The 26,504-nt window shown below is 32.7% G+C and overlaps 3 protein-coding genes across 8 annotated transcripts; all 3 read left to right on the forward strand.

Annotated features, from left to right (window-relative positions):
- Positions 780-13,319, forward strand: LOC18602433. Of its 6 annotated transcripts, none has more exons than XR_001927576.1 (13): positions 780-1,013; positions 1,141-1,328; positions 1,404-1,464; positions 1,550-1,598; positions 2,688-2,742; positions 2,817-2,904; positions 3,572-3,690; positions 5,135-5,260; positions 5,984-6,077; positions 7,346-7,500; positions 9,128-9,230; positions 11,666-12,140; positions 12,758-13,319. XR_001927576.1 is itself a non-coding variant. In XM_007033810.2 (12 exons), exons 1-11 carry the CDS (start codon positions 860-862, stop codon positions 9,185-9,187), a joined length of 1,149 nt encoding a protein of 382 aa, XP_007033872.2. In that variant the 5' UTR covers positions 780-859; the 3' UTR covers positions 9,188-9,230; positions 12,758-13,319. The 6 variants fall into 6 exon arrangements, 2 of the variants coding, with proteins under 2 accessions (XP_007033872.2, XP_017975204.1); XR_001927577.1 differs by having other exon boundaries at positions 11,721-12,140; XR_001927575.1 differs by having other exon boundaries at positions 11,887-12,140.
- Positions 17,826-19,635, forward strand: LOC18602435 (protein SHORT-ROOT). The gene has a single exon (XM_007033814.2). The coding sequence runs from the start codon at positions 17,950-17,952 to the stop codon at positions 19,321-19,323; it is 1,374 nt and encodes a 457-aa protein (XP_007033876.1). The 5' UTR covers positions 17,826-17,949; the 3' UTR covers positions 19,324-19,635.
- Positions 23,815-26,260, forward strand: LOC18602436 (GDSL esterase/lipase 7). The gene is made up of 5 exons (XM_018119080.1): positions 23,815-24,136; positions 24,640-24,770; positions 25,038-25,274; positions 25,506-25,758; positions 26,043-26,260. The coding sequence occupies exons 1-5, from the start codon at positions 23,815-23,817 to the stop codon at positions 26,258-26,260; spliced, it is 1,161 nt and encodes a 386-aa protein (XP_017974569.1).

Here is a 26,504-nt window from a genome sequence, read left to right on the forward strand (position 1 = left end):
GATTCATGATTATGACCATAATTATTAAATGTGTCGCATTCACTTCAGAGAATGGAGAGATTTATAATTTTTTTTATTAGTATTTCGTTTGTTACATTCACTTCAAGGAATGAAGATTCATAGTTTTTCATTAATAGCTATATAATAGTAAATTCACTTTCCAATCAATAGATAAAATATAATATATAAAGCATGATAGTAAAATTCATATTAAGGTTGATTTTAAAAGAATGAAAAATACTAAAGAGATATCAAGTCACTTATTTGATTTTTTAAAATCAGAAATCAAAACCCAATTATTGAAATCCTTTTGAAGCTTGAAGATAATGAAAACATAATAATTGTAAAACTTGAGAGATCAGACCCAATTATTGAAATCCTTTTGAAGCTTGAAGATAATAAAAACATAATAATTGTAAAACTTGAGAGATCAGATATGAAATAAATCTTAAAAGAATAAATAAATATAACTTGAAAGAACAATTAAAGAGAAGAAAGAAAGTATTTATAGGGAAAATAGATCTTATTGAAGTGTATATTTATAAATGAACTAAAGGGCCTATTTATAGGTAAATAACTTCCTTATCTTGATAAAATTTATAAGATGAAGATAACATTTAGAGATTAGATAGATTAAATTATAATCTAATTTAATTTAAATCAAATCTAGATATATATAGAATAAATAGATATTTACAAAAATATTTATAACAGTTTTTGCTTTTTATCCGATTATTATTCCTTCACTGTAACGTATATATATAATGGATAGTGTTGAATTTGAAGAGAGGTGAAAGTGGTTCAACAGTGGAGCTCAGTAAACGAAAGTGGAAGAACTTACACTAACAAAGAGAGAGAAATGGAGAGATTAGGGGAATGTATAGAAGAGTTATTGAAGTTCACACTCCAATCTCACATTAACAAATCCCTCAATTTCGAACTGCGTCTCTCCCCTGAATTCTGCTCCGGCCTCCTCAATTCCGACCCCGCCGATCCCAACCCGGGCCCCCCTGGTAAGAAAATCCCCCACAAAATTTGAAGCGATAGCAAAGCAATGCATCTTGATAATCAGAAGGTTGTTAGGGTAATTTTAGTCATTTGATAGAAGCATATTTGCTTTTTCATACTGGGATGCTGCAGATATTTTGAAAGGAGTTCCCTCATACCCTTTATACAAGCATCTCGCATTAGCTTTGTACCAATCCATTGTTTCCGGCTCCATTTGCAATACACAACACAATTTGGGGCTAATGCACGACGAAATTTCTACCAAACAGAAGGAAGAGTGGAATAAGTTGGTTTCAAATAAGGGACTTGAATTGATAAATGTTAGTTAGTCATTGTTGATGCTGCTATTTTTGTTTTTCTTTTAGGTTTATGACTAATAATTTGTTTTCTTGTAGATTATGGATAATATAGAATTTGAACTTCATGTTCAGGAGCCCTTCTTTTCAATGTTAAGAGGTATTTTTGGTTATTTTATTTTTTACCATTGCCCTTGTTCCTTTTTCATTATCTAAGCAATTGAGAAACTTTACATTCTTCGCAGACGGCTTGAAGACCATTGAAGGAAGGTGTGCAGGTGGCAAATACAATAAGTAGGCCTTGGGATTCACTTCGTTTTTTTCTTCCCCCTTGTTCCTTTGCATGACTGTTATTTCTTTTTCTTTGGCACTTACTTTTTAAACTTGTTTTGTACTCATTGATTTCTGTTATGCAATCTATTTGTTTTGTTACTTGAGGACACCGTATGCATGCACTGATGGCCGAGCAAATTAAGATTTCTAATTCAACTGTAGTTAATCCAGCGTGGAATATACTCTATACAAGTAGCTAGGGAGTAAGTTGCTTTGGCAGGTTAAACTCAGCCTTAGCCGACCTTTCTGGTTGCTAAATAAAAACCATCCTGATAGCATATTTGATAGGTGAATTTTTTGTTTTTTTTTTCTTTTAAAAAGGAATAGATCCTGTTTTATTCCAGTGACAATGATAAGTATATAAACAAAAGGTAACCCCTTGTCTATCTAAGCTCTTATCTTTGGTAACAAAATTATGCGTTTGCTTGACAGCTTCAAAAACTCAATATTGCAGAACTCAGCCTGTGAGAGTATATACTTGTGTGAAATCTACATGACATATGTAATGTTCTTGGTTAGGGGCCATAAGAGGATTCTCAATATGTCCTGCTTTATATTTTGAGCAAGAAACAAAATGAACTCCTCTTTCTAATCAATGCATGCTTTTAGGGTTCATGAAACAGAAGGCCTGTGACTTTGTGGCTTACTTACTCATCATACATTTGAATTATCCTACATGCTCATCCTGTTGAGGCAGAGGTGGGAAACTTTGTTTGAGGGGGCAGCGGACGGCCTGGAGATTGAAGTGTCAATGTGACCTGAAAATCAGAGTTTATAATTGCTAAGCTGTGTGATTTAAAGTTTTGCATGTCTTCTGAACAATTTATGAGCTTTTAATGATAAGCCAATTCAGTTCTTCATTGATGGTCAGCCTTTGTTATGATATTGTTAATTTAATAATTAATTTCCAGTTGACTTTCCCCCTTTTTTCCATTATTGGTTTCAGGGTGTCTTGGTAGAAACCTGATTTATCTTTGATTCTTTTCCTTCTTTTCCTTTTGATAAGTGAGACCTTTTATTGATCCATATATTAATTATTTATTCTTTTAGTATTGAACCAGGTGCTATGATCCTCTTTAATAAATGTCTGGTGCTTGAAGTTCAGGTGAACTAATGCTGATGCCTTATACTCTATGTTCATGTTCTGAGTTGGGCTTTTCTAATTTCATCAATTCGCAGGATGTTCATCGTTATGCTACATTTTCTAAAATGTTAGAGGCTGAAAGTCTTTTGCAAGTCCTTCCGGGAGTTAAATCTACTGAAGAAGGTAATGGCAGTGGAAGTTGGCCCATGATTGGCTTAGAAATATTTCTTTCTTCAGACGGGGAGAACATGGTTTATTCTGTTGTACTATATATGGAATGAGGGAACTCATTACCGGATTTCAAATGAGGATTAATATCACTGTATAAAAATCATTTAAGACTGAGAGTAAATGATGTTGTTAAAAGATTGGATTCTAGTTCATTTGGTTCTCTGAGAGTTTATTGAATATCATAAGATCATAAAATCTGTTAACGTAGCTATTAATGAAATCTGATTTTGCTGAGAAATCTCAGAAATCGTAGCTTTTCTTTTATCAGAAACATCTTAAATGTATAGAGACTATAGAGGAATGTTAACAAAAGTTAACTAAGGATTTGACATAATAAGTATAGGAGGTTGCTAGTGTCTTGGGTCCATAACTTATAACCATGCATGTCTATGTGCTACTTAGCCTCCAACTTTCTTTTGTTTTATTAGTCATTAACAAAATGAAAATACTTGTGCTTACCTATTTTTATGTATTAGGACTTCGAAATCTAATTTTATTCTAAATGTGGCAGGTTTTTAGTTAATGCAGGAGTCATTGAAAGGAATATTGTGGGTAGTTTAATTCTTGTTTCTAAATGATTTGCTAATTCCTTTGTGGTAATTTGTTGTTGTGTTTGCAGGCTTGCAAATATATAGGAAATTTTATACAGAGGAGAAGGAAAGTTCTAATGGCGTCCTTGCAATCTGTGTTTCTAATTTGGTGGATCAGCCCTCTATCTTGTTGGCCAGCATACTCTCTGTGAGTCGTTTACAGCATTTTTTGAGTTGTAAATTTTGTTATATGTATCAAATTAATCTAATATCTTGCCAAAGGAAAATTTCTGTGTGGTTGCTTTGTGCATGCCTGGTTGGCTTATGTCATGTTGATCGAGTCTTAAAAACCTTTGAATTTCTGATACAATTCCAAATAGTTTACTGGGAACTTACTATTATATAGTAATGAGTGTCAAGAGAGAAAGAAAAAGCTAGAAGGAACAAACTAACATTGTGGTAGTCTCCTTTATTGATTCTATAAACATGAAAAAAACAATGTTATCCATTTTTTCATAATATACCCTATATAAGGAATGGTTAACAGGTAAGTGTCTAGATCTGTATGTTATCACCATCAGTCATGATTACAAAAAGGAGACATGTGAACTTATTCATGATATGGCGGTAGAAAGAAAGAAGTAAAGTGAATCTTGCGTCATGATCTGAAACTCTTGAAAATATTTAAGGGTGCATAATATATATACCTGGACTGTGACAAATTCTAATTTTGGATTCTCAGTTATCATTTACTTAGAAACGTAATTCTCAACTCAGTAGAACTGCTAATATATATACCTAGACTGTAACAAATACTAATTTTGGATTCTCAGTTATCATTTACTTAGAAACGCAATTCTCAATTCAGTAGAACTGCTGATAAAAAAGTGGTAAAATATTGATTATGATTAACTTAAATCTTCTCTTGGAACATGAGTTGAGATCCATTTTTCTGGTGAATAGTAATCTTTTTCTCAAGAATATGCTTCATCTTAGATCTAAGCAAGATCATGACATGATTGTATGAGCTGTATTTTAAAGGATTTTAGTAACTTGATTCAGCTATTTTATCATCCCAACACTATAGCAACGTTCCAGGCCATATGCATAGGAGAAAAAGGCATTTTGGACTAATAGAGATTTATTCTATTACCAATTGAAACATCTTGAACTAATGGTATATGGTTATATCTACTTTATTAGTTGGCCACATTAACAGATTATTTTACATATATTGTAGTTATATCTTTGCTGACAATGAACCAATAGGAATGCACCACGTGCTAGTGCTTTTTATAATTCTATATGTACAGCATACATCCTTTTTATGTTTGTAACTTTTGTAGGGATTTAATTGGTTTAACAGTTATTTCTGGCAGCATTTGCCTCATGGTGCCTGTTTCAAATCTTAAATCATGTTGGCAGAGTGATCAATTCATTTGCCATTCATATATGGATTTATTGACGGATTAAACATGTCATTTCACTTCTTATGAGATCAGTATTAGTGTTACTATTTTATGTCTGTTTGTGAATGCACTAGCTCTTTGAATCTCATATAACCAAAAATACAAAGTCCAAACTCATTACTTGCCCAATGTATTTTCTAAGTGCCCCAAGTGGATGTTGAAACATTTTATGTTTTAATCCAGGAACTAAGTTATGAAGGTGTTCAAAGGCTTCTGGCTCTAGCACATACTCCAGGAACAATTTCTGGTGCACTCCCCCCACCAAAATCGACACTTCTCTCGTCATTCATGTTGCCATATAATCCAGATGTAAGATAATGACTTGTGAATTGCTTTTATGCTTTCTATTTGCAAAGAAGGCTCTTTTACTTTTCTTCTTGTTTGCCCTAAGGTTTGTTTCTTGCATTGGACTTTCTTTTATTATCTCAACTGAATCACAATTAGTGTGCATGATTTTTAGTATTCAAATAAAAACGGAATGAAAAGGCTTGGTTATATTGATTGAAGAGATAGGTTTTTTTTTTTTTCCCTATAAAAAAATTTCTGTAAGTAAATGCAAAGAACTACGATAGTCTGGGTGGTGCAGGGAGAAGAGGCTATCCATATTTTTCTCACACCATGCCTGTGCAAAACTGACCTGTCGATGGGTGACTGTGAGTTTGTGTCCCACCAAACAACGGGTCCTAAGGACATTGATATTATCATTTTAACATTTCCTACTAGATAAATGTATGTTTTGGCGCTCCTTTTTGCTTTATTCATGATTTCAACTTTTGGTCTTTGAACTGGTAAAGAAAAACATTTTACTCTAGCCATGTGTCACAAGCTAGTTTGTTTTGGATATAACGTTTGGTAATCTTTAGTGTGCCTCTCTGTGTGTTTTTGTGGGGGAGGGGTATACATCTATACAGCACGATTTGATTATGGTATCTTTCTTTCTTTTCTTCCTTTTCTTTTAATAATTAATCCCAACATTGTTGCTGCTAACATATTGTATGACTTGATTATGGTTGTTCTTTTTGTGGTCTCTAGGTCAGAGGCAGTACCTTGACTCATGGAGCTAGGGCCTTGTCAAAGCACGCTGATCGAAGTAGTAGTAAGTACTGGGGAAATTTAAATGGAAGTGGTGAGTGCTTTTGTGGATTCAACTTGTCATCATGATGCTTAAAGATGTGCTTTTTGTTTGCCTTTTTTCTCTATCTTATTTGTTTTTGTTATTTGTGTGCTTGTGTGTGTGTTTATTTCATTAACATTGACTATCGAATGTGTGAATCTTTCCTGATTTCTTTGGTTGATAGAGGGGTCTGGTTTTGGTTACTCTGGTGTATGAAAAGACTAAAATCCTAGCTCTATTTTGGGCTTGCAAATTTTCCATGAGGCTTCTTGGAGATACTTGAGTGCGTAACAGAAAGCTTGATCTTACTAGGTTACATCTAAAATAAAGATAACTCCACTAGCAATAACATAAAATTAAATTCTATTGTTCCATCACTTGTACCATCTGAATTTTGGTTTCAAGAGTTCTAGTTTCTATGACTCATTCTAGGAGCATAATTTACTTTTGCTGGTTTTAAACAACCCAAATTCTCTGATTTTTAGTTTGGAAAAGTTGATCATCATAGGTTCTGTATCAAGCACACAACTGAAGTATTGTTATAATGTTTAGAAGACATGAGAGTATAAACTATACATTCATACTTAGAAATGTTAGTATATAGTTAAAAAGGGGGTTTAGTGTTTAAAGAATAATTTATGGATTTAGGTTTTGCTTTGAGTATGCAGTAACCAGATATATATTTGATAGGGTGGTAAGTGTTAATGTTGTAAGAAGATAAACCTATATCTATTGAACAATCTCCGTTTATATACCATAACTGAAAGACCAGACTAGGATCACATGATTTTTAGGTTGGAGTATGTGTAGGTGATTAGACAATGTTGCTCTCAATCTTCTAAAAAGTGCATTATGAAAAATATGACTTATGAAGGGAAAAGAGAGAGAGGCTAACCCATTTGGGTTTTATGCCTTTCCTCTAAAGCTCTTTGCTATACTTTGTGAGATACCTATATAGTAATTATTTACTTGGTGTATAGAATCTTACAATTCTGGAAGAGATCCTTGAGTTTAATCATGAAGTTTCTTGTGTTTACATTGGAAGATAGGTGCATCTTAGATGTGGGCACCAATTAGGATGGGAAAGAGGATAATCATATTAGTTAGGATATTTGCCTCTTAGTGCAAAGTTGGACCTTTCCAATATTACCAAATTAAAATTGATAGCGGGATGCCTAAATAGTCTATGTTGAGTGTTACACATGCTCACACATGGAACCTTGATTATTTCTTTAGTAAGTGACCATCTAATCGGTACTTTCCTATTTCTATTTCCCCAGATTCAAATAAAAATAATCTTGCAATGGGCGTCATTACTCATTTGATCACTAATTGTTGCTGGTTGAATGTGTATATTGTTCAATTGCATGGTGCTGTCTTTGAGATAAGAGTTGGTGAAGGCTATGGTGCACGATGGTCCAAAGATGGAACTAAGGTATACATATATTATCAAAAGCATAGTTATGGTATGCATGTATGCTAGTGATGCATTTATATCGATTGTTGTGTAGTTCGTATTTTATCATCTGATTGTTGGATGTAATAATCTATTTATACACAACATGCACATCAAAATCTAAGCTAACATGATACATTACGTTGATCAATGAAAATTTCTTAAATTATCTATATAACTATATAAATTTTATCCCTGAGGTAAAGTTTTTACTTACCTCTATTATCAATATACCATGAATTTTCAAAAAAAAAAAAAAAACTATATAAATTTTATGAAAAGTGGTTAGACATGCCCAAACCATTGGAAATTGGTAAGTGTCATCATCTATATAAATAGAATATTAAATTAAATGGTTGTTTAAAAAAAAAAAATTGCATAAAGCGCTTAGACTGGGGTAAGTTGGTTGTAACTCTATAAGCAACCTAGTGTAATAGTTATTGCCTTTTTCATATTTTCTTATATCAATTTTATTTTACCAATCCTTGGATTTGATGTCCCATTAACATTGATCATGCATGTCAAGTTTCAAGTTGATTATAATTTTCTAATTGATTCATTAATTTCAAAATTATTTCAATTGTTAGATACATATGAGTGAAACTGTAGTTTTCTTGATTTACCAGTAATTGATATTGGGTCAGCATGAATTTATGTGCATGATATTGTTGGGGGCTTGATTTAATATGATCCACCAAAGAAATTACTGATGGGTTATGGGTGAAATTATTTTAATTTTTTCAGTGGTAACTTGATCCCTACTGTCCCTAATTTAGCAATCTTTACACCTATTAGTAACTTGTTATGCAGATTATATCCTACCAATCCATTTTCAAGCCAATCCAATATATAACCATGGATCAATCAATTAGATTGTCTCAAACAGTATGTATTTAACAGTTATAATTTATGATGCAAAAGAAACAATTTGATTTATTCAGTTAAGTTGAAGATTAATATGTGTGATCTACATGGTACTTGAAAATTTTATATATTTATATAAGATAAAATATCTATTCCTGGATATGTTTGATATGTATGTGATAGTACCAACATTATTTGGATTGGGCTGATTAAATATTTAATTTTAGGTAACTGGGCTTAAAGCTTTTTTTCTCTTTGGTTGGAATTCATGCCTATACATATATATATTTGGATGGAATATATTGTGATTCCTTAGTGCCACTTGGCTTTGCGCCGTTTGCCTATATGCATGATTGTGGGACCTGGTGGATCCTTCACATCCAATATTTAATATTTTAGTATTGAGCCCATCTACCTTTTATTTACTTTTATATTTTTGTGTTATCTCTTTTAATGTCAACTTCCACTTGCAGTCCTATAAGTCCCCTAAACATGCCCATAAATGCCATAACAGAATGTATGTATATGCTACTGTCATCAATTTAAAAACAAAACAAAGATGCCTTACTTATGGCATCTGCATCTTTTCTACTACTGTATATTAATAACTGGCTATACATACTGCTAAAGCAACTTGACGCCATTCCTTTGATAGATATACATTTTATTTGCTTCAAGATATTTCACTTTAATATTTAAACTCTTAATGGATATAGTTTTTAACATTTTTCTGTTGTTTTAGTTCGTTGGATTTCTAGAACCATACATGGATGATGGTCACTTGAAGGGATGGAAGCATTGACTTGACTCTGGAGTTCTTTGCACTGGCTTCCATGATCTACAAGGTATCCCCTTCCATCTAATTGCTACCCCACTTTGTGAAGCTTTGGTCTGAGAAAAATTGAACTTTTCATTTCATGTGCAATTTTTCACCACAACACATGAACGCACATGCACTCTTGTTTCTTCCCTCTTTTTTGCAACCTTTTAATCACTTGCATAATACATGGTTTTTAACCTTCTTTTTCTTTCTGTTCATTCCATTCTCCTTTCATTTCCTAATTGTTTTCATTTCTCTTTTCTCTCTTCTTTGAGAAAAGAGTAATTTTTTTCACCTTTGAAGACCTTTTTATTAAGGTTAAGTTTGGCATCGTCACTTTGTTGTAAAATGGTGACTTGGGCCACAACACAACACCAAATAGATTGAAAACTGAGGTTTGTGGCTTTTCAGCACGGTTTTCGATGTCACAAGTTTTAAACAAACAGTTTTACAGTTCTTGATCTTGGTTTTTTTGTCTACTTTTCTTTGGCACTTTTTGTTTCTTTTCTTTTCTTTTTTGGGTCAAAGCATAGTCATTAAAGTTGAATCAGATGTCAGACTTGATGATAGCATTGGGTTGCTGGGTGATTAGTTCATAAATTGGGTTATTTTTTTGACACCATTGGATTAATTAAATATATTTATGTTATATAACATAATTTTAAAATTTAAGAATATAAAGGATATTATAGTTAAAAAATGTGGTTACAAATAAAAATTTGATGCAAAATACTCATAAAAGGAGTTATTGTTATAAACTTTCTAGTCATTAGACATATTATGATAATAATAGGAATATAAGTAAAATTATATGGAAGATTTGTCCTTTTCATTTTTTTTATCAAAATATTTAATGAAGCAATGATGGAGGTATCAGCTATCCTTTGTAAACCAAGGTTTTTTTTTTTTAAATTGGGGAAAGAGGGATTCGAACGCTGCTCTTTAAGCAGAGATCATGCACCAATCAATGAGCCAAACTTTGGAAACCAAGGTTGAGAGTCAGCAACAACATATAAGAATTTTGCCAATTAAAAATAATAAAAGCCCTGGTTGACCCTAGAAAAGGCTGTCCTGGTTTGTCTAAAACTTGCCAGGTCAACGGTTTTGACTGTGTCATATGCATGAGCATTTCAAAATTAAACCTGACCCACTTTGGTTGCGCCTTGCTGTGTTTTAGAATTATGGTTCAGAGTTGAGACTAATAATTTTCTTCCAAGGTTTTGTATCTAGCGGTTATACCATATGTGAAACTGCAAAAATACATTTGCCAATCTTTGTAGCCGCATCAGTCTGGTAGGGAAACTCACAACATGAAGCCAATATTACTAATTTATATAAGTGGGATTGAGCTCATTTTAGATTTCCTTCAAATAGATTGGATAATTAGGAGCGGGTTTTGTATGTCATGTGGTTTTGGAAAGGTTTTATTTCCCTGACCTATATCTGCAATTACCTATATAAAAAATCAAATAATTATTTTTTTTTCTTCGTTGTGAATGAGTAAGTAATTAAACTAGGGTCATGGGATACTACATGACTACCCATTCTCATATTTTCATATTGAGGGTATCCTTTTCCATATCACTGGTTAAACTATTTCTTTTGGGCTAGAGTTTTCCAATGTTAGGGTTTCGATTCTGAAGAGGGCAATTGTTATGTATAAAAATGTTCTTATCCTAGTAGATTTATGTTTGTGCGTATGGATGGCTTTGACTTGGTTTTTTGGAGCCACTTCAATATGTTGAACTGATTCATCTCATAGACACTGGTGAGTGCATCAAGAATTAATAGTGAATTTATGCTTTTGTGGTCGTAATCCTGAATAGGATAAGATATGGTATATATCTGCTATTGAGTGTGGCATGGTGGCAGAGAGTGGTAATTGACAGAAACTAGTAATTTAAATTCATAAGTAATGCATTCATGGAGTTATAATTATGTTTGGTAGACTGCCTTGATTTAGCTGGAATGTTGGTGAACACAACACTTGTAGGCTAATATTAATCTAGTTCTTACCACAATACGGCGTCTTGCTGTGAAGTTTTTGCTGGTATTGAAGGCACAAGCTGGTAATCTAAACTTGGAAGAGTCATGCTTGTAAGGTAGTAATATACTTTTTCATTGATCTACATGGAGTGAAAGGAATGATAGTTCCTTTGAAAGAATAAAGTTGCTAACATGAGATTAAGATGGAATTCTGGGCACTTTACTTTCTTTGCTTTTTTATCCCTCTTTGTTGCTGATTCTCGTTTCTTCTTGCATTTCCTATCTTGAACTTTGGCCATTGAGTTTTGTTGTTTTTCTGGTTTTTGGTTTCTGCTTCTTGTTTTCTACTTTTTGTTGTTTTTATTTGTATGCTTTACACGAACTAGGGCAGTTTTTTGTTGTTCTTTCCCTTTTTCCTCCCTTACTGTTCTTCCTATTAAAAAGATATTAATAATGTTACTTATCCTGTTCAAGGGGAGGCATAATCCAGTATCCTTTGTTTTTTTTTGATGGGATGGGAGAGAAACAGGATTGGGGGGTGTTAGCCAGTGGAGGAATGGATGATTCTTAAGCTGAGCTACAGGGAAATGGTAGCTCAGTGGTGGCAATAAGTGCAATTAAACAGTGTCTCAGATGAATATGCATTTTGAGTTTTTGATTCATCATTTTTGGTGTTGCAAAATTTGACTGAATAGTTGAAAGGGAAAGATGATTGAGAAGAGAAAGAACCGACAGACGATAAACTTTGCAGCTGATGCTGACAAATTTGGATTGGTGATGGCAATGATGATGACAGCCAAGTGTGTATATTTGTCGGCCACTTCATGATAAGAGCTTTCACATGGATTTAGTTGTGACAAGATTGCATCAAACTGCCCCTTGGGTGGAAAAGTGCTGACTATAGTAAGCAAGTTGGTTTTTTGGCCCCATACTTCAAAGCAATATCTGAGTTGAGTCATCACAATCTGTTTCTCTATCATGAACATTTAGTGTATGGAATTATCTCAAGGACAACTGATGTTAAGATTTTAGCTTTTTAAGTATGCTTGAACACATGCACGAGCTAGGATACTCTATGCTTCCTCCCAACTTTTGTAAATTATTGAACCAAAAAATTATTCGAACATCCCACCATCTGATACTGGTATTTACCTTCATTTCTATGAAGCTCTTTTACTAATTCTATTGACCTTATTGTGTCTTACCTCCAGTACACAATAAGTCTTTTTTGTTGGCTTTTTTAAAAAACACACATTAAAGCTCCTTGAATATGCTAAACACTTAGTTGGACTCAGTGTGATTATGCAGGAGATCTAGAGGGATTATTGTTTCAGGAAGTAGAAGAAGGGAGGCTTGTATGAATAGAATGGACCCCTCAATCCTAGTTTATCCGTTTGGTGATTCTTGCTTTGTGTAAATTTAATTGCAATATCGGAGGGCATCTATTGACATACTAAACTACATGTTTTGAATGTTTGTTGGTGGTTTAACTATTAACAAAAGAACATCAGTATTTGTTAAATTTATGAGTTTTGATTCTGATAAGCCCCAAATTCTTTTGTCCAGCAAATCTGAAACAGGTTTGTCTTCCGGAATCTGGAGTTATCCAATGGGTAATCAAGTTGAGCACAGCAACATGATCTGCCAGTAAAACTTTCTGATGGTATGATTTTGTGGTGGGTTTGGCTTTCTTTTCTTTTCTGCAAACGTGGCAGAAGCCAATACCCTTTGCTTGCATGCCACGTGTCCCACTTTATTCATGAATTTTCCGTAAATAACACCTGCAAGCATGGATAGCTGACACACCCACGATGAACAAAAAGCTCAGATTTCTGATCCAAAGTTGGATCCATACATTCATATGTAAACAGTAAGTTGAACCCAAGACCTTTTCAGATACGTAACTCTGCTCTTTCACTTTACTTACCAGCAGAATATTTCTGCCTTGCGCCGTGTCATTTATTCGCTACCTTTTTAATGCTTTCGGTGTACATTGTTCTTTAAAATCTTTTATGAACCCACCAAAAAAGAAAGATGAATACAGGCAATGGCCTTATTCCCTGATTGCATTTTAAAATTATGTGTTATAGTTTGTGGAGGAATGTAACATCAAGCCCTTAAAGTTGTACCTCTTTTCTACTTTTGTTGGACATGTCATGTGGCTCTTGAAATTTTCCATCCCACATCATAAAATTATTACAAATCACATTCACCTCTAAAAACTTCATCAAAGCTTTTGATTGACTCCTAACTTCATAGACCTTGATCCATTTGCTTGCGGTTGCTTTCTGTTGTTGTTTATCATGGGATGAATGTGACCGTATTCAGTCCTTATCTATGAAATTTTTGTATCCCACCTTTACATGGAAATAGTAGATGAGAACTAAAAAGTCTTTCTCTAGAGGTCCTCAATATAATTGTGATGTATCTTATTGTTTTCGAATTTTGATTCCTTTTCTCAGGAATTATCTTGAGTCCTTCAGTCCCATTCACTCCCAATAGCCCTTTGATAAATCTAAAAATTACAAAAAAAAAAAAAAAGAAAAAGGAAGAGAAATAGCAGAAGGAACACACGTGTAGTTCCCTTGACTTGCTTCTTTCTAGCCCTAAATTGTAATTGAACCAATGAAAGCATTTGCTTTATTTCATGTCTCCTGGAAATGACTCTGTTTTTTGGTTGGTAGGCGCAATTTGATCCCTCTTTATGAAAAAGGTAATGTAATTATAAAATTATGAGGGCAAACTTATCTTTGTAGGACCCCATTACATATTTTTTACATATTTTGTAACAATAAAGGGGTTTGGAATAAGTAATTGGACAGTGGGATTATTGTACAGCATCGGGAAAAGGCTTTGGAGGGGGAACCATATCATTCTAGATGGCCTTGAGCTTTTCTGCAACTTTGGTAGCCTTTTATAAGCAGATGCCTTAACCCTACCATTCACACTTTTGACCTTTGGAAAAGCTTTTGATTCGAAGCTAAAAGCATTCAATCGCACGTCCATGCATGGACACATTGCCAAAATTTTAGGCAATGCTAATGGATCCCATCACGCAACCTCACACATGACGTTGGCTCCTAAGGTTCATCAGTTTGTATTAGACAAAACTGTATTAATGCTGCAATAACAAAATTGAACCATTTTGCAAAAAAATTGACATACTTTTCTCATTTCAGTCAAAAGAAATACTTATGGAAACATTTGTATTTTATTTGAAATATATGTCCAAGGGATACCTCACCTTTAGACCTATAGTCTTTGGGAAAAAACAAAATCCATTCATCCCAAATGTAATATCTACAATTGATTTGGCCCAAAAATTAATGGAAAAAATTTATTTTTAGTTTCTGTATAGTAGTACTGAAAAAGTTTTATAATATTGGTGTTGGATTATTCTTAATGAAAAAAAAATTAAAAAAATGAAAAAAAAAAAGGAGTTTTGAAAAGGAAAAATAAAGGGAAAAAAATCATCTTTTTTTTGTGAAAAAAAAATTCACTCCATTTTTTTAGTAAAAGATATAATACATTTAGCATCAAACTAAATGTTTATATGCCAAAGGGAAAAAAAAGTGTTGAAACTACATATATATATATATATGAATACCCAATTTGAGACTGATGAAAGTATTGTTATGGGAACTAAAAACAATATAAAAAATAGTAATCATATAAATGATAATGAGGGAAACCTGATTAGGATAAGTATTTTTAGTTACTGATTGGTTTAATTACCTTACTAGCTATCCCAACCAACCAATTAAACGATTCATCAAAAGAAAAGATGATCTAGTGTGAACCCTATAATGCAGTGGAAAAATTCTCTAAAATTGTTGAACATCACTTGTTGTTTATAATGTTTACAAATCAAACAAAAAAATGATGTGTGAGAAACACAGATGCAGACAAGCAAGGCTGCAAAATATAGGACCACATGAATGGAATCGACATAAAAATCATCATCATCCAGCATATTTTTCAAAGAAAGAAAATGAAGAAAAAAGATAAAAAGTTAAGGAGGCTGAGGCAAAGACAGCTCTCCAATGATTGGATAGAAAAAACAGGAACCTCTTACCTTGTCTTCTTGTCTAATCATTAGTTTGGAATAAGCTTCATTTTGATACCATTTAAATTGGTTTATTCACCTCCCGGACCCCCTTTTCTTCTTTTTTTAATCTTTAATCTTCATATAAAACCTCGATAACTAGGTATACTAATAAATATTATTAATCCCATCATTCCTCATACTTAAAATATTACAAACTTGCACCCAACCATAACTCAAAGTAAACTTTAGCCCTATAGAACCCCGCAAAGAGAATTACTTGGTTAACTAAATAAATAGATTATTTAGTCTCTCGATTTAAAATCACAAGATATGTTATATTATTACAAAAATTATACATTTGATATTAATGTTAATAATTAGAGCTATCAATAAATCTAAAATTCAAAATCATTTGTTTCGAAATAATCGAATTTAATGATTAAATCAATTACTTATCGATTTTTTATTTTTATTTTATGCGATGTCAAGAAATCGAACTATATACAATATTGCTTCAATGAGACGCTAAGATTTCCCTTTACAAGTAAACATAGAGTATTAAACAAGTGATATATTAATGATAATTTAATCTTCCCAAACTTACTATTTTTATTCTCAAATACTAATTTTAAGTGCTTATAATGAGTTGTGACAATGAGGTGCCACTTGCAACTAGCAATCGCATGCGATTTTGGACTAAGTCAAGGATTTTAACAAATCTGAGAGGGATTGAATTGACATGAAAATATATCAAGAACTGAGAATAGAACATAACAAAAGACATGTTGACATATTTTTTGAAGATGTTCTGGAAAGGGGTAAGTGATTATTGTAATGGTTACTAAATAATTATTAACAATGCTTTACGGCATGAGTTATATCCTGAGTGCACTGCACATTCCTACTCCAAACCTTTATTAAGAATTATTATGTACATAATTTTCAATTGAAATCTATAATTGTTATTTAGTATGTAGCATGCATTGGTGGCAGAAGAATGAGAATTTCCAACCTTCTCTTGGGCAACACACCTTCATTTTTTTTTTAATTTAATTAAGTGATTAGGTTACCCCATGGAAATATCCCTCCTCCTTTTCTTAGTCTCCCTATAGAGGTATAGCTCTCATACATTATCATCACCCACATACCTAAGCATTCAAAGACAGACCGGCTCTACGCTGGTTCAAGCTAGAAGTTCTTATATATATTCATATGATTTTCAGCTGCATAATGAGGTTGTAGCCATTATTCCCACCTTATAAATCTCACTTTTCCTGTTCCAAACTTCAAACTCGATACTAAAATTCTAACCAATGAAACGTCAAAAAACCACCATACATTTTCATCGTTATATCATAAAATTAAATGATTTTTATAAATAATAATAACAAGAGTGTTGGTATTGGTAAAACAATAATTATGATGTACATTGTAAGAGAGAAGGCACAAAACTTTATCTACATGAGGGAGTCCTTGTACTAGCTAGTAGTAAAGTTGACATAGCTAGATTAGGTAAAATCTTATCAGATTAAAGTGACAATAATCTTGTCTACATCAAGTATACTATAGCATTTACCATCACCTCCTTGTTCGTATTAGCAAAAGAAAATATGTTGTTTGTTAGCTTCCTTTTAGCATCGTGCAGTTCCTATGGGGAAATAGGGATTCCGTGGACATATTATATTTCTGAGAATAAATGTTTTATTCCTTTCAAACCACCCCAAATGTTAATAACTATGATGACATCAACTTGATCGAATACATATGCAAACCCTGGATGCATTGAAATTCTATGATACCACCGGTGACAATGGCCAAAAACCATATCAATGGAGATTAATTGCCAAAGAAGTAAAACATCTCTACCTAGTTCTAGGTATAGTCAAGTTTGTAATTAGTCAGAAATCTTAATCTAATTATTTCAATTACCTTATTTAATTACTCATGTCATAGGCAATTTAGACGTCCGGGATACCTAAGTAGGACTCGTCATCCTACACATACATACATACATATATATAGATATATATAGTGTGTATATTTCTATGTTGAAGAAAACGTTACAATGCCCCGCTCTGTGAGGATTGTTTTGATACATAATGGACTAACCAGAAACAAGATTGCTTGAATTGGAGAAACTCTTGTCTCCGGAAACAAGACCCCATGGCTTATTAATTCAGCTAAATTAATGCAATTTTTTTTTTCTTTCAGAACCAATAGATACTTGTCCTTCTTAGTTTGACCCCACTGTGGGTCTTGGAACCTTGTTTTAAATGTTTTGTTCTTATAAAACAGTATAAATTAATTTTAGACATAGCTAAATAGTTGTGTGTTATGTAGAACATTATTTCTTTGCATTTCTGCCAATCATGCCATGTATAGTTTATTAAAACAATAAGAAACAAACACTAGAAGCCACAAGAATATTTGACATTATTTTATTACTAATAACTCACTCTGTTTCGTATATATATAAAGAGAGAGGAGATTAAAATTTGTAGTGGAAGTTGCATAGAAGAAGCATATACTTGCTTATAACTACAGCTTAACTCCAAAAAGATATTATATATACCTTGAAATATTAATATTTTATATGATACTCAAGCAAATACAAAGAAATAGTAATAAAATAGTAGGACAATGACCACCAAATATAATAATAAGGGCATTCTAAAACATAGCTTTTGTACATGGCCATTTGTGAACTCAAATGAAATTGAGTTCTGCAAAGGTGCCTAAGGAGTCAAAGGGGGCCTCCCCAATTGATGGACATAATTACTCTCTTCACTCAAAAAGGAGGAGCGGGCGCACAACTCTTCCCGTCCAAGCAGCAGAGCAATGGTCAGTAGCGGTAGACATGCACAACACCAACAGTATTCAGCCCCAAAATAGCCACACATCAACCAGCCGTTCATCAGACTCCGGCGAGCCTTGTGCCACGGGTAACAAATGGGCCTCAAGGCTCCTAAGGGAATGCGCTAGAGCCATCTCCGACAAGGATTCTACCAAAATCCATCACCTTCTGTGGATGTTAAACGAGCTCGCTTCCCCTTATGGAGACTGTGACCAGAAACTAGCATCTTATTTCTTGCAGGCACTCTTTTGCAAGGCCACCGAATCGGGGCAACGATGCTACAGAACCCTAACTTCGGTAGCGGAAAAGAGCCACTCCTTTGATTCAGCTAGGAAGTTAATCCTTAAGTTCCAAGAGGTAAGTCCATGGACTACTTTTGGTCATGTAGCTGCGAATGGTGCAATTTTGGAGGCCTTAGATGGGGAGGCCAAACTTCACATCATCGATATAAGCAATACCCTTTGCACTCAATGGCCTACTTTGCTAGAAGCTTTGGCCACGAGAAACGATGAGACACCACACTTAAAGCTCACTGTCGTGGTTACAGCTAATATTGTAAGGTCGGTCATGAAGGAAATACGCCAGAGAATGGAGAAGTTTGCTAGGTTAATGGGTGTGCCTTTCGAGTTTAATGTAATAAGTGGGCCGAATCACTTGGGCGAACTCACAAAGGAGGCACTCGGTGTTCTTGAGGATGAAGCCGTCGCGGTGAATTGCATCGGGGCCTTGAGAAGAGTTGCAGTGGAGGAAAGAGGAGCCGTGATCCAGATGTTCCAATCCCTTGGGCCTAAAGTCGTGACGGTTGTCGAGGAAGAAGCAGATTTTTCAAGCACCCGATATGACTTTGTCACGTGCTTCGAAGAATGCCTAAGATTTTATACATTGTACTTCGAGATGCTTGAGGAGAGCTTTGCCCCAACCAGCAATGAGAAGCTGATGCTGGAGAGGGAGTGTTCAAGGAGCATAGTTAGGGTTTTGGCTTGTGACGAAGGGGAAGATAGTACTGCAGGAGAGTGTGAGAGAAGGGAGAAAGGGAGCCAATGGTCTGACAGGCTCAAGGAGGCTTTTTCACCGGTTGGATTCAGCGACGACGTCGTCGATGATGTCAAGGCATTGCTAAAAAGGTACAGAGCCGGATGGGCGCTTGCACAACCACACCAAGATGAAACAGGACTTTACTTAACATGGAAAGATGAAGCCGTAGTATGGGCATCAGCATGGAAACCCTAGAAATTGGGCCAAATTAGCAACCATGGATTCCACATGTTCTGAAAAAGTGAAGCCTTTTGCGCTGCATTTATGCACGAGTTTGGAAGCAATGAAAACATGCAGATGGAGTTCACTTTTCTTATATATCTTCTTCTCATTCATATATGCATGCTTGTATTTTATCTTATGTCGACTTTTCTTCTTCAGCTTTATGCTTTGGAGTTTGTGATGTTTCTTTTTCTGCTTTAGATCATTATTCTTGTTTGAAGGTGTTTGCATTTGTGCCTCTGTCAACTCTATGACATATCCCCAGTACTACTTCCAATTCCAATTTGGATTGCTCCCTGTATTTCCTTCCTCTTCATCCCTTTCTTCTCAGATTTTGCAAGAAAAAAATAACTTCCATATATATCTTAATAGGTGAAATTAATATGAACCATATCTATATCATCCCAATTTCTTTCTTATATAGAGGGCTTTTATGGACTATTTCTATCATCCCCATCTCCACACCCATTGCACATATAGATTTAGCATTTGTTGCATGCCAATCTCATTCTCATCCTACTCCCTTTCTCCCTCTTTTGGGGAGAGACAGGGTGGGGGGGAAGCCCAAAGAAGAAAAATGAGAATTACTGTTTCGAGATTAAGGGTAATGTATTCTTTTACATGGTATTTAAACCTAGGAATTACTAGACCTTATATAAGGCTGAGCAATTCTTTAGCATTAACTAATCATGTAATTGAAGTTGGCTGCAAATCAAGGAAATCAAAAGAAAATTTTGAAGTTCTATTATGGAATATTGTTACATGAAAGAAATTTATCAGACTTCAGTGTACAAAATTTTTTGAAATGAGAAATATGTATATTATAATCACAATCAAATATAGCCATCATCATATCAATATCGAATTAGCACATTGAAGAGAAGAAAACCAACAATTGGTTAATCACCAAAATGAACAAAGTATAAAGTTAAAGAAAATCCACATAAAGTGAGAATTGAAAGCTGATTATTGAAAAACATATATTCTTAATGCTTTTGGCAGGAATGATTAACATCTTGTTTTTGGGCTGTTTATTAGTCAGTTTTTGCGCTTTAGAATATGCCTCTTTTGTTGGGTAATGTTACTTTGCCCTTAATATATTTTTGCCATAATTTTTTCTTATCTTATTAGATTTGACAGATTTGTTAGATAAATTTAAATGTAAAATTTATCAATTTATAAGAAAGTCAAGCAATTAGTAAATGCATATTCAAAAGCAATAAACTTTTGCCAATTACCATATCAAGTGGGATAAAAAATTGTGATAAAAGTGTTAAAAGGAATAATAAAATGTTATCACTTTGCATAAACATAATATGTTTATGTATTATAACATAATAACAATTTGAATGAATTATTGTACGGATATAGGTTTGAGTGATCATTAGCATAATATTTTTATGTATATATTTATATCTATTTTAAATAATCATAAATATAATATATCAGTTTCAGATGATCATAAGCATAATCATCATTAGAATACAAACAAAATTTATACCCTCCGAGCACAACATGAAAAATTTTATCCATTTTTTAATGACATGTTAATGAATAGATGGATTTAAAATAAATTAAAAAGTGTTGAACGAAAAAAATTAGTTTTTAAGTCAAGAATGAAAATGAAACATTATGGAATAATCATGACTTATGATGCAATTAATTAATTACTCCTAAATTTTAGGTTTTATATCATTAATTATTTCATTCAAAATAACTTACCAAATTAGGCGGGGAAAAATATTTCTAGCTTCTTATATATGTTTACATGGCTAGGGTACTCTAATAGAATGCAATCTAGCTGTAGATTTATAACAATAATATTAAAAAAAAAAAACAACCTCAAGCTCAAACTCAATGGCAATTTGAGACTTTGGTTTATATGTTATAGTTGAATTTCACTCTAAATATGCTTAAAAGACAAAAAAAAGTCGACAAAGTTTGAGCTCGAATATTAAAACACTCTCAAAGTTGAGTCATTTTACTGTTCAAATTATTGATAAGGAAAGGTCAAGTTGAGAATAAGCAAGTTGATTTTGAGTATATTCTTTTGAGTCGAATCCATTCAGCTTGTGGCGTTTCAGAAGATCAAAAAGAATCAGCTTGTGTGATTAAGCCTGCACCGCTACCCAATAATATCAACCTGCACTTAATTATCAGTTTTCAATTCAATTGATAAACAATTAATTATTCCCACCTATCCCATTTCTTAATTGGTAACGTACATGGTACACCAAGCCATTAGGCTAAGTTTTTCAACTGTACTTTCTTTCTATGGGAAGAAATTGAAACCCAACTCTTTAATATGTACACGCAATGAAGCCAAATATTCAGATATAAATTATTTCCACTTTCCTCTCTTCGTTGTATTAACAATAGGAAAAATCCTCATCCCAACATGTTTTTGCCATCGCCTGTCCCTTATGATATAGGTTGGATGGTTTTTCAAAGACAAATGGAGAGCAAACCCTCCATCTATCCATCTATATATCCTATTTCTTAAATACATATACGTTATATAAACGTGTATATATATTTATACAAATATACATATCTTAATGTGTATAAAAATATTGATTATAAAATTACATTGGTATTAAAATGTATTAATTGTTTTTTAGAAAAAAAAAACTTAACAGATGGAGAGAAAAAAACATGCGAACAATGATAATTGATGAATTGGAAAGTTTAGATAATTGATGATAATTTATTAAACTTGATGTTAATAAATTTAAACCATTGAATTATTATGAAGATTATATACCCAAAGTTTTGCAATCAACAAATTAATTCAATATTAACCTATTGGAAATTAATGTTAAACCAGAGAAGTGCTTGTATAAAGATGATGAGTATATCACATAAAGGGGAAAAAAATTGACATAAAGAAAAAGGAGGGGGCCAAGAAGAGACCTTGGTGGCAAACATAAGAATACCAACCAAATCCCATGTTTGCCTTTGTGTCTAGTGACTTGAACAGCATATTTGCCTTTAGTTACCATTCTGGTGTTCTCACTTTAGTCCAACATTAAGTAGTGGAAAACAACTTTTCTAGATTTAGATAAGACCTTCGCTGTTCATCATTTCTATGATACTTCGCTCATCATTTCGCCAATTATGGATTTCTTTTTTTTCTTTTTTTTTGCAATATTACCTTCTTCTTCACACAAAAGTTTGCAAATGATTGAAGACTTTGTGAGGGATAACAAGTCAATGCCAAGGAGATAAGTCTATTTCAAATACGCCTAAGAGGCCGACATCTATATCAAAGGAGAGAAGAGAAATTTGAACAAAAAAAAAAAAGAGAGAGAAAAGAAGAGAAAACCTTTTGATTTATCCTATCAAAAGTAGAGGAACTATATATGGTGTCTTGTCATTTTCAAATTATATCATAATATATTCAGTTTGACTTAGGTATAAGTGATTTAATATTGCATTGATTTCTTAAAAGTTTAAGTTTATTTATAACCATTAGTTTTATCCTTGTTTTTTTATATATTTGAGTATTGATGTAAAGTTGTCCATAGGTCTGGGGCCTGCCCAAGCTCACAAGCTTAGCCCAGTTTGAATTACTACTTTATCATACAAGAAATGTGTTTTACATAAGTTAACAACATATATTTTTTATGGATTTAACTCTAAAATAATTTATTGTTATATTGTAGAAACAAAAGCCAACTATTTCTACCGTCTTACCTCTTAGCATCTTATTATAGATTTCTTTAAAGTTACCCTTTGGGTAATTTTTAAAGAGTAAAAATGAAAAATATACGAAAAATCTCTTGCATTATATTTTCTATTATTTTAGAAAGTGTACATTTAATTTTGTATAATGAAGTAGAACACAGAGAATATTACCTTTTTAGTATCCTATAAAAGGGTGCTATACATCAAATTGTTTTCTATTGCTTAAACCTGATAAACTATATGATTTTTTTTTTTTTTTGGGTGGGAGTGTAAAAGTCATACAAATTCTTACTCTTTAATATGACACAAGCTCATTTTCTATGCCAAAAGACAAGACTTAACTTCAGAAATATTTTGTATAACTGTTTTGATGATTAATACTTTGATTTGCAAATTTGTTACAAGACAAAAATTGCTATATTTACCCTTTTTAACTATCTTAAAATTTAGCAGTAAAATTATTAAAAATAATAACGGGATTAGTTGATATCCAATTCATCGCAACGAAAGCTTATTAACAAATAGTAGTACTATAATTTAGTTTGTTAAAACATGTTATACTTCTTTAGTACTTCCAGATCATAACTAACCCATATTCAATCATGATCAAAATTTATACATTAATTTAGTTGGAATTTATAACAAAACACTAGAAAAACTTAATATAAATATCAACAAAGAAATCACATAATTCTACACAAAATCCAAATTAACCTATCATTCAAACATATAGTAAAGTGGGAAAGTTGTTTCTTTTCATAGTTATGAGCTATAATCATGGCTAAGCTTGGTTGCCCTATCTCTGTTTGTGTTTTCGTCTTCTTTCATTTATTGCAACTATTCTCATATGGTGTTGGAGATGTTCTTGAAGTACCAACGTTCAACATTAACCAACAGTCTCTTTTGCAATATCTGTACCTTGGGGATATCAAAATTGATTTGCCAGCTCTTTACGTATTTGGAGACTCCTACGTGGACAATGGGAACAACAATTTTTTGCCCCATTCTGCTGTAGCAAATTATCTACCATTTGGAATTGATTTTGACGGAAAACCTACTGGTCGTGCCACCAATGGTAGAACCGTAGTAGATTTCGTTGGCATGACAAAAACTTTAACACCATTTACTATTATTTCAATATATTTTAATACATAGTCATTCTATTTTCTTTTTTTAATTGGAAAAATGAGAGGATTTGAACCTTATTCTTTCTAATAAAGAGATTGAGTACCAATCACAATGAGCCATATACTCATATGTTTCATATTATTTTTATTAGATATGTACTTTCAACTTAATTACCATTTCAACAAAGATACACAAACTTAATGTAGTTAATTACTTTGATCATTTCAATATTTTGAAAACAATTTTTTAAAATTTTATTCTTTAAACATGCACCCTATCCTAGAGAATTCTTAATTCGTTCTGACTTCATATCTTGCATTTCTTTTAATCTGACCAACAGTTTATTGGGTAATAATCCATTTTCTAATAAACCTCCATTCTTTATTATATAAATATCCCATTTAACAAAAACTTTCGATGTGCAATGTAACATATATATCATAAATAACTTTTTTTCTATATTTAATAATGCAGCTACACTGGCTGGTTTTCAATACCCACCCCCAATTTTGAGTATGTCGGAGGCAGACAGAAAAACAACTCGAACTGGCTTGAACTATGCTTCTGGTTCTTCTGAGATTCTTTCGGAAAATGGACGTTTTTTGGTAAAATACGTTGAAATATTAATATTTTTTTTATAGATGATTTTATCAATCTTGTTAAAATTGCATTTAATTTTAATCTTGACAACATGATTCTATCAATTATAAAGGTTTAAGAAAATTTATGATAAAAAATACTCAAATTCAATTAAAATGTTTTTGCTAGGTGACAATTAACCATATACTTGTGGTAATTATCAAATCATCCTATATTCACTTGATGAGTTCACTAACTATATAGCATTTTGCAAATTTTCCAACTCTATGTAGAAAATGAATGTGCTCAACTTCTTCCAACAAGTAGACTTGTTTGAGAACGCAACCTTGAAGGATTTGAAGAGTTCATTTAGTAGCAAAGAAAGTTTCACTAAATACCTCTCCAAGTCTGTTTTTTTTATCCATATTGCGAGCAATGACTTAGGGCTTACCTATGAAACTGCAACGCCGAAATACTCTCCAGATAAATATGCTGAATTGCTCGTTGAAGAGCTTTCTAAGCAGCTGCAGGTAAATTTTAAAAATAATCATCAAATTCTTAAAAGAATAGTTCTCGTTTATTCAATTTTTAATTGTTAAACTACTCAAAAATAGCATGAATATAACAATTTTATGAATACTTTTTCTATGAGTATCTCTAGATAATCATATGGTCAGATACTTTACTTTTTTTTTTATTAGCCAAATTTCAATAACAATGTGAATCCACATGTAACACTTGTGAGTTTGCTTTGAATGCAGAGATTGTATAAGCTTGGTGCACGTAAATTTTTGGTGAACAACGTGTCTCCATTAGGGTGCCAACCATTTAACATAAATGCAAAAAATCACACAACATCATGTGTTGAAGAAGTGAATGAGCGTATATCTATATACAACAAACTTCTTTCCAATTCACTAACAAAGTTACAATCCACTCTTTCGGGATCTAAGTTCATTGTTGGAGATCTTTACAAGATTTTTCAAGACGTCTATGCATCGCCTGCATCATACGGTAAGTTAAAAATATTTGAAGTGACAAAAAATATAAATGAGTGAAATTACTTTTCAAAGCTATTCCATATTAATTCTTAAAAATCTTAAGCTCAATTTATTCATTATCGAACCAAGTTCAAATAATGATTTGAGTCGAGATCAAATTTTGTGATAATAATCAACTCAAGTGGCATTTTAAGGTTTATTTGAATCCTAAAACTTAGCACAAATAACAAAAACTGTCTTAGATTTTTATTTTTTTGATATAGCTTACAAACTCTATTTGTATTATTTTGTATGCAGGATTTAAAGATGTAAACACTTCTTGTTGCTTTGATAGTAACGGGACTAGGATTCAAGCTTGCGCTCCAAATGCTGCACCATGCGAAGATAGACAGGGTCGTGTATTCTTTGATCCATTCCACCCCAGTGAAAGCATGCATTTCCTATGGGCCAGGCGTCTGTTGAAGGATTCCTCTGTTTGCTCCCCCATCAATTTGATTCAGTTGATGCAAGCTTAATTATGTGAACACTTGATTACTACGCATGGCATTGGTTTCATGATATCATCCAAAACCATAAAGATGCAACCAATTATGCATGCCAACAACTATTGAAGTTGTTCTTATTACAGTTGATTTTTTGAGTCCCCATCATTTGTATAGTTCGTATTATACCTCTTTTTTCAACATGTTTCTTCTCCATATCAAAATATTTCTTGAAAGATGTATATATTTTACAGTTGATATATTACCATCTCCCCAT

Source organism: Theobroma cacao, chromosome 4 (genome assembly GCF_000208745.1).
Source record: "Theobroma cacao cultivar B97-61/B2 chromosome 4, Criollo_cocoa_genome_V2, whole genome shotgun sequence".
Classification (NCBI taxonomy): Eukaryota; Viridiplantae; Streptophyta; class Magnoliopsida; order Malvales; family Malvaceae; genus Theobroma; species Theobroma cacao.

Bases quoted from the DNA above. Each gene is read 5' to 3' on its own strand.
- LOC18602435 (XM_007033814.2), top strand. From the start codon at position 17,950: ATGAAATTGAGTTCTGCAAAGGTGCCTAAGGAGTCAAAGGGGGCCTCC.
- LOC18602433 (XM_007033810.2), top strand. From the start codon at position 860: ATGGAGAGATTAGGGGAATGTATAGAAGAGTTATTGAAGTTCACACTC. The intron at 1,014-1,140 runs GTAAGAAAATCC...GGGATGCTGCAG, and splicing joins TCCCAACCCGGGCCCCCCTG to ATATTTTGAAAGGAGTTCCC. The intron at 1,599-2,687 runs GTAGGCCTTGGG...TTATTCTTTTAG, and splicing joins GCAGGTGGCAAATACAATAA to TATTGAACCAGGTGCTATGA.
- LOC18602436 (XM_018119080.1), top strand. From the start codon at position 23,815: ATGGCTAAGCTTGGTTGCCCTATCTCTGTTTGTGTTTTCGTCTTCTTT. The intron at 24,771-25,037 runs GTAAAATACGTT...AACTCTATGTAG, and splicing joins CGGAAAATGGACGTTTTTTG to AAAATGAATGTGCTCAACTT. The intron at 25,275-25,505 runs GTAAATTTTAAA...CTTTGAATGCAG, and splicing joins AGCTTTCTAAGCAGCTGCAG to AGATTGTATAAGCTTGGTGC.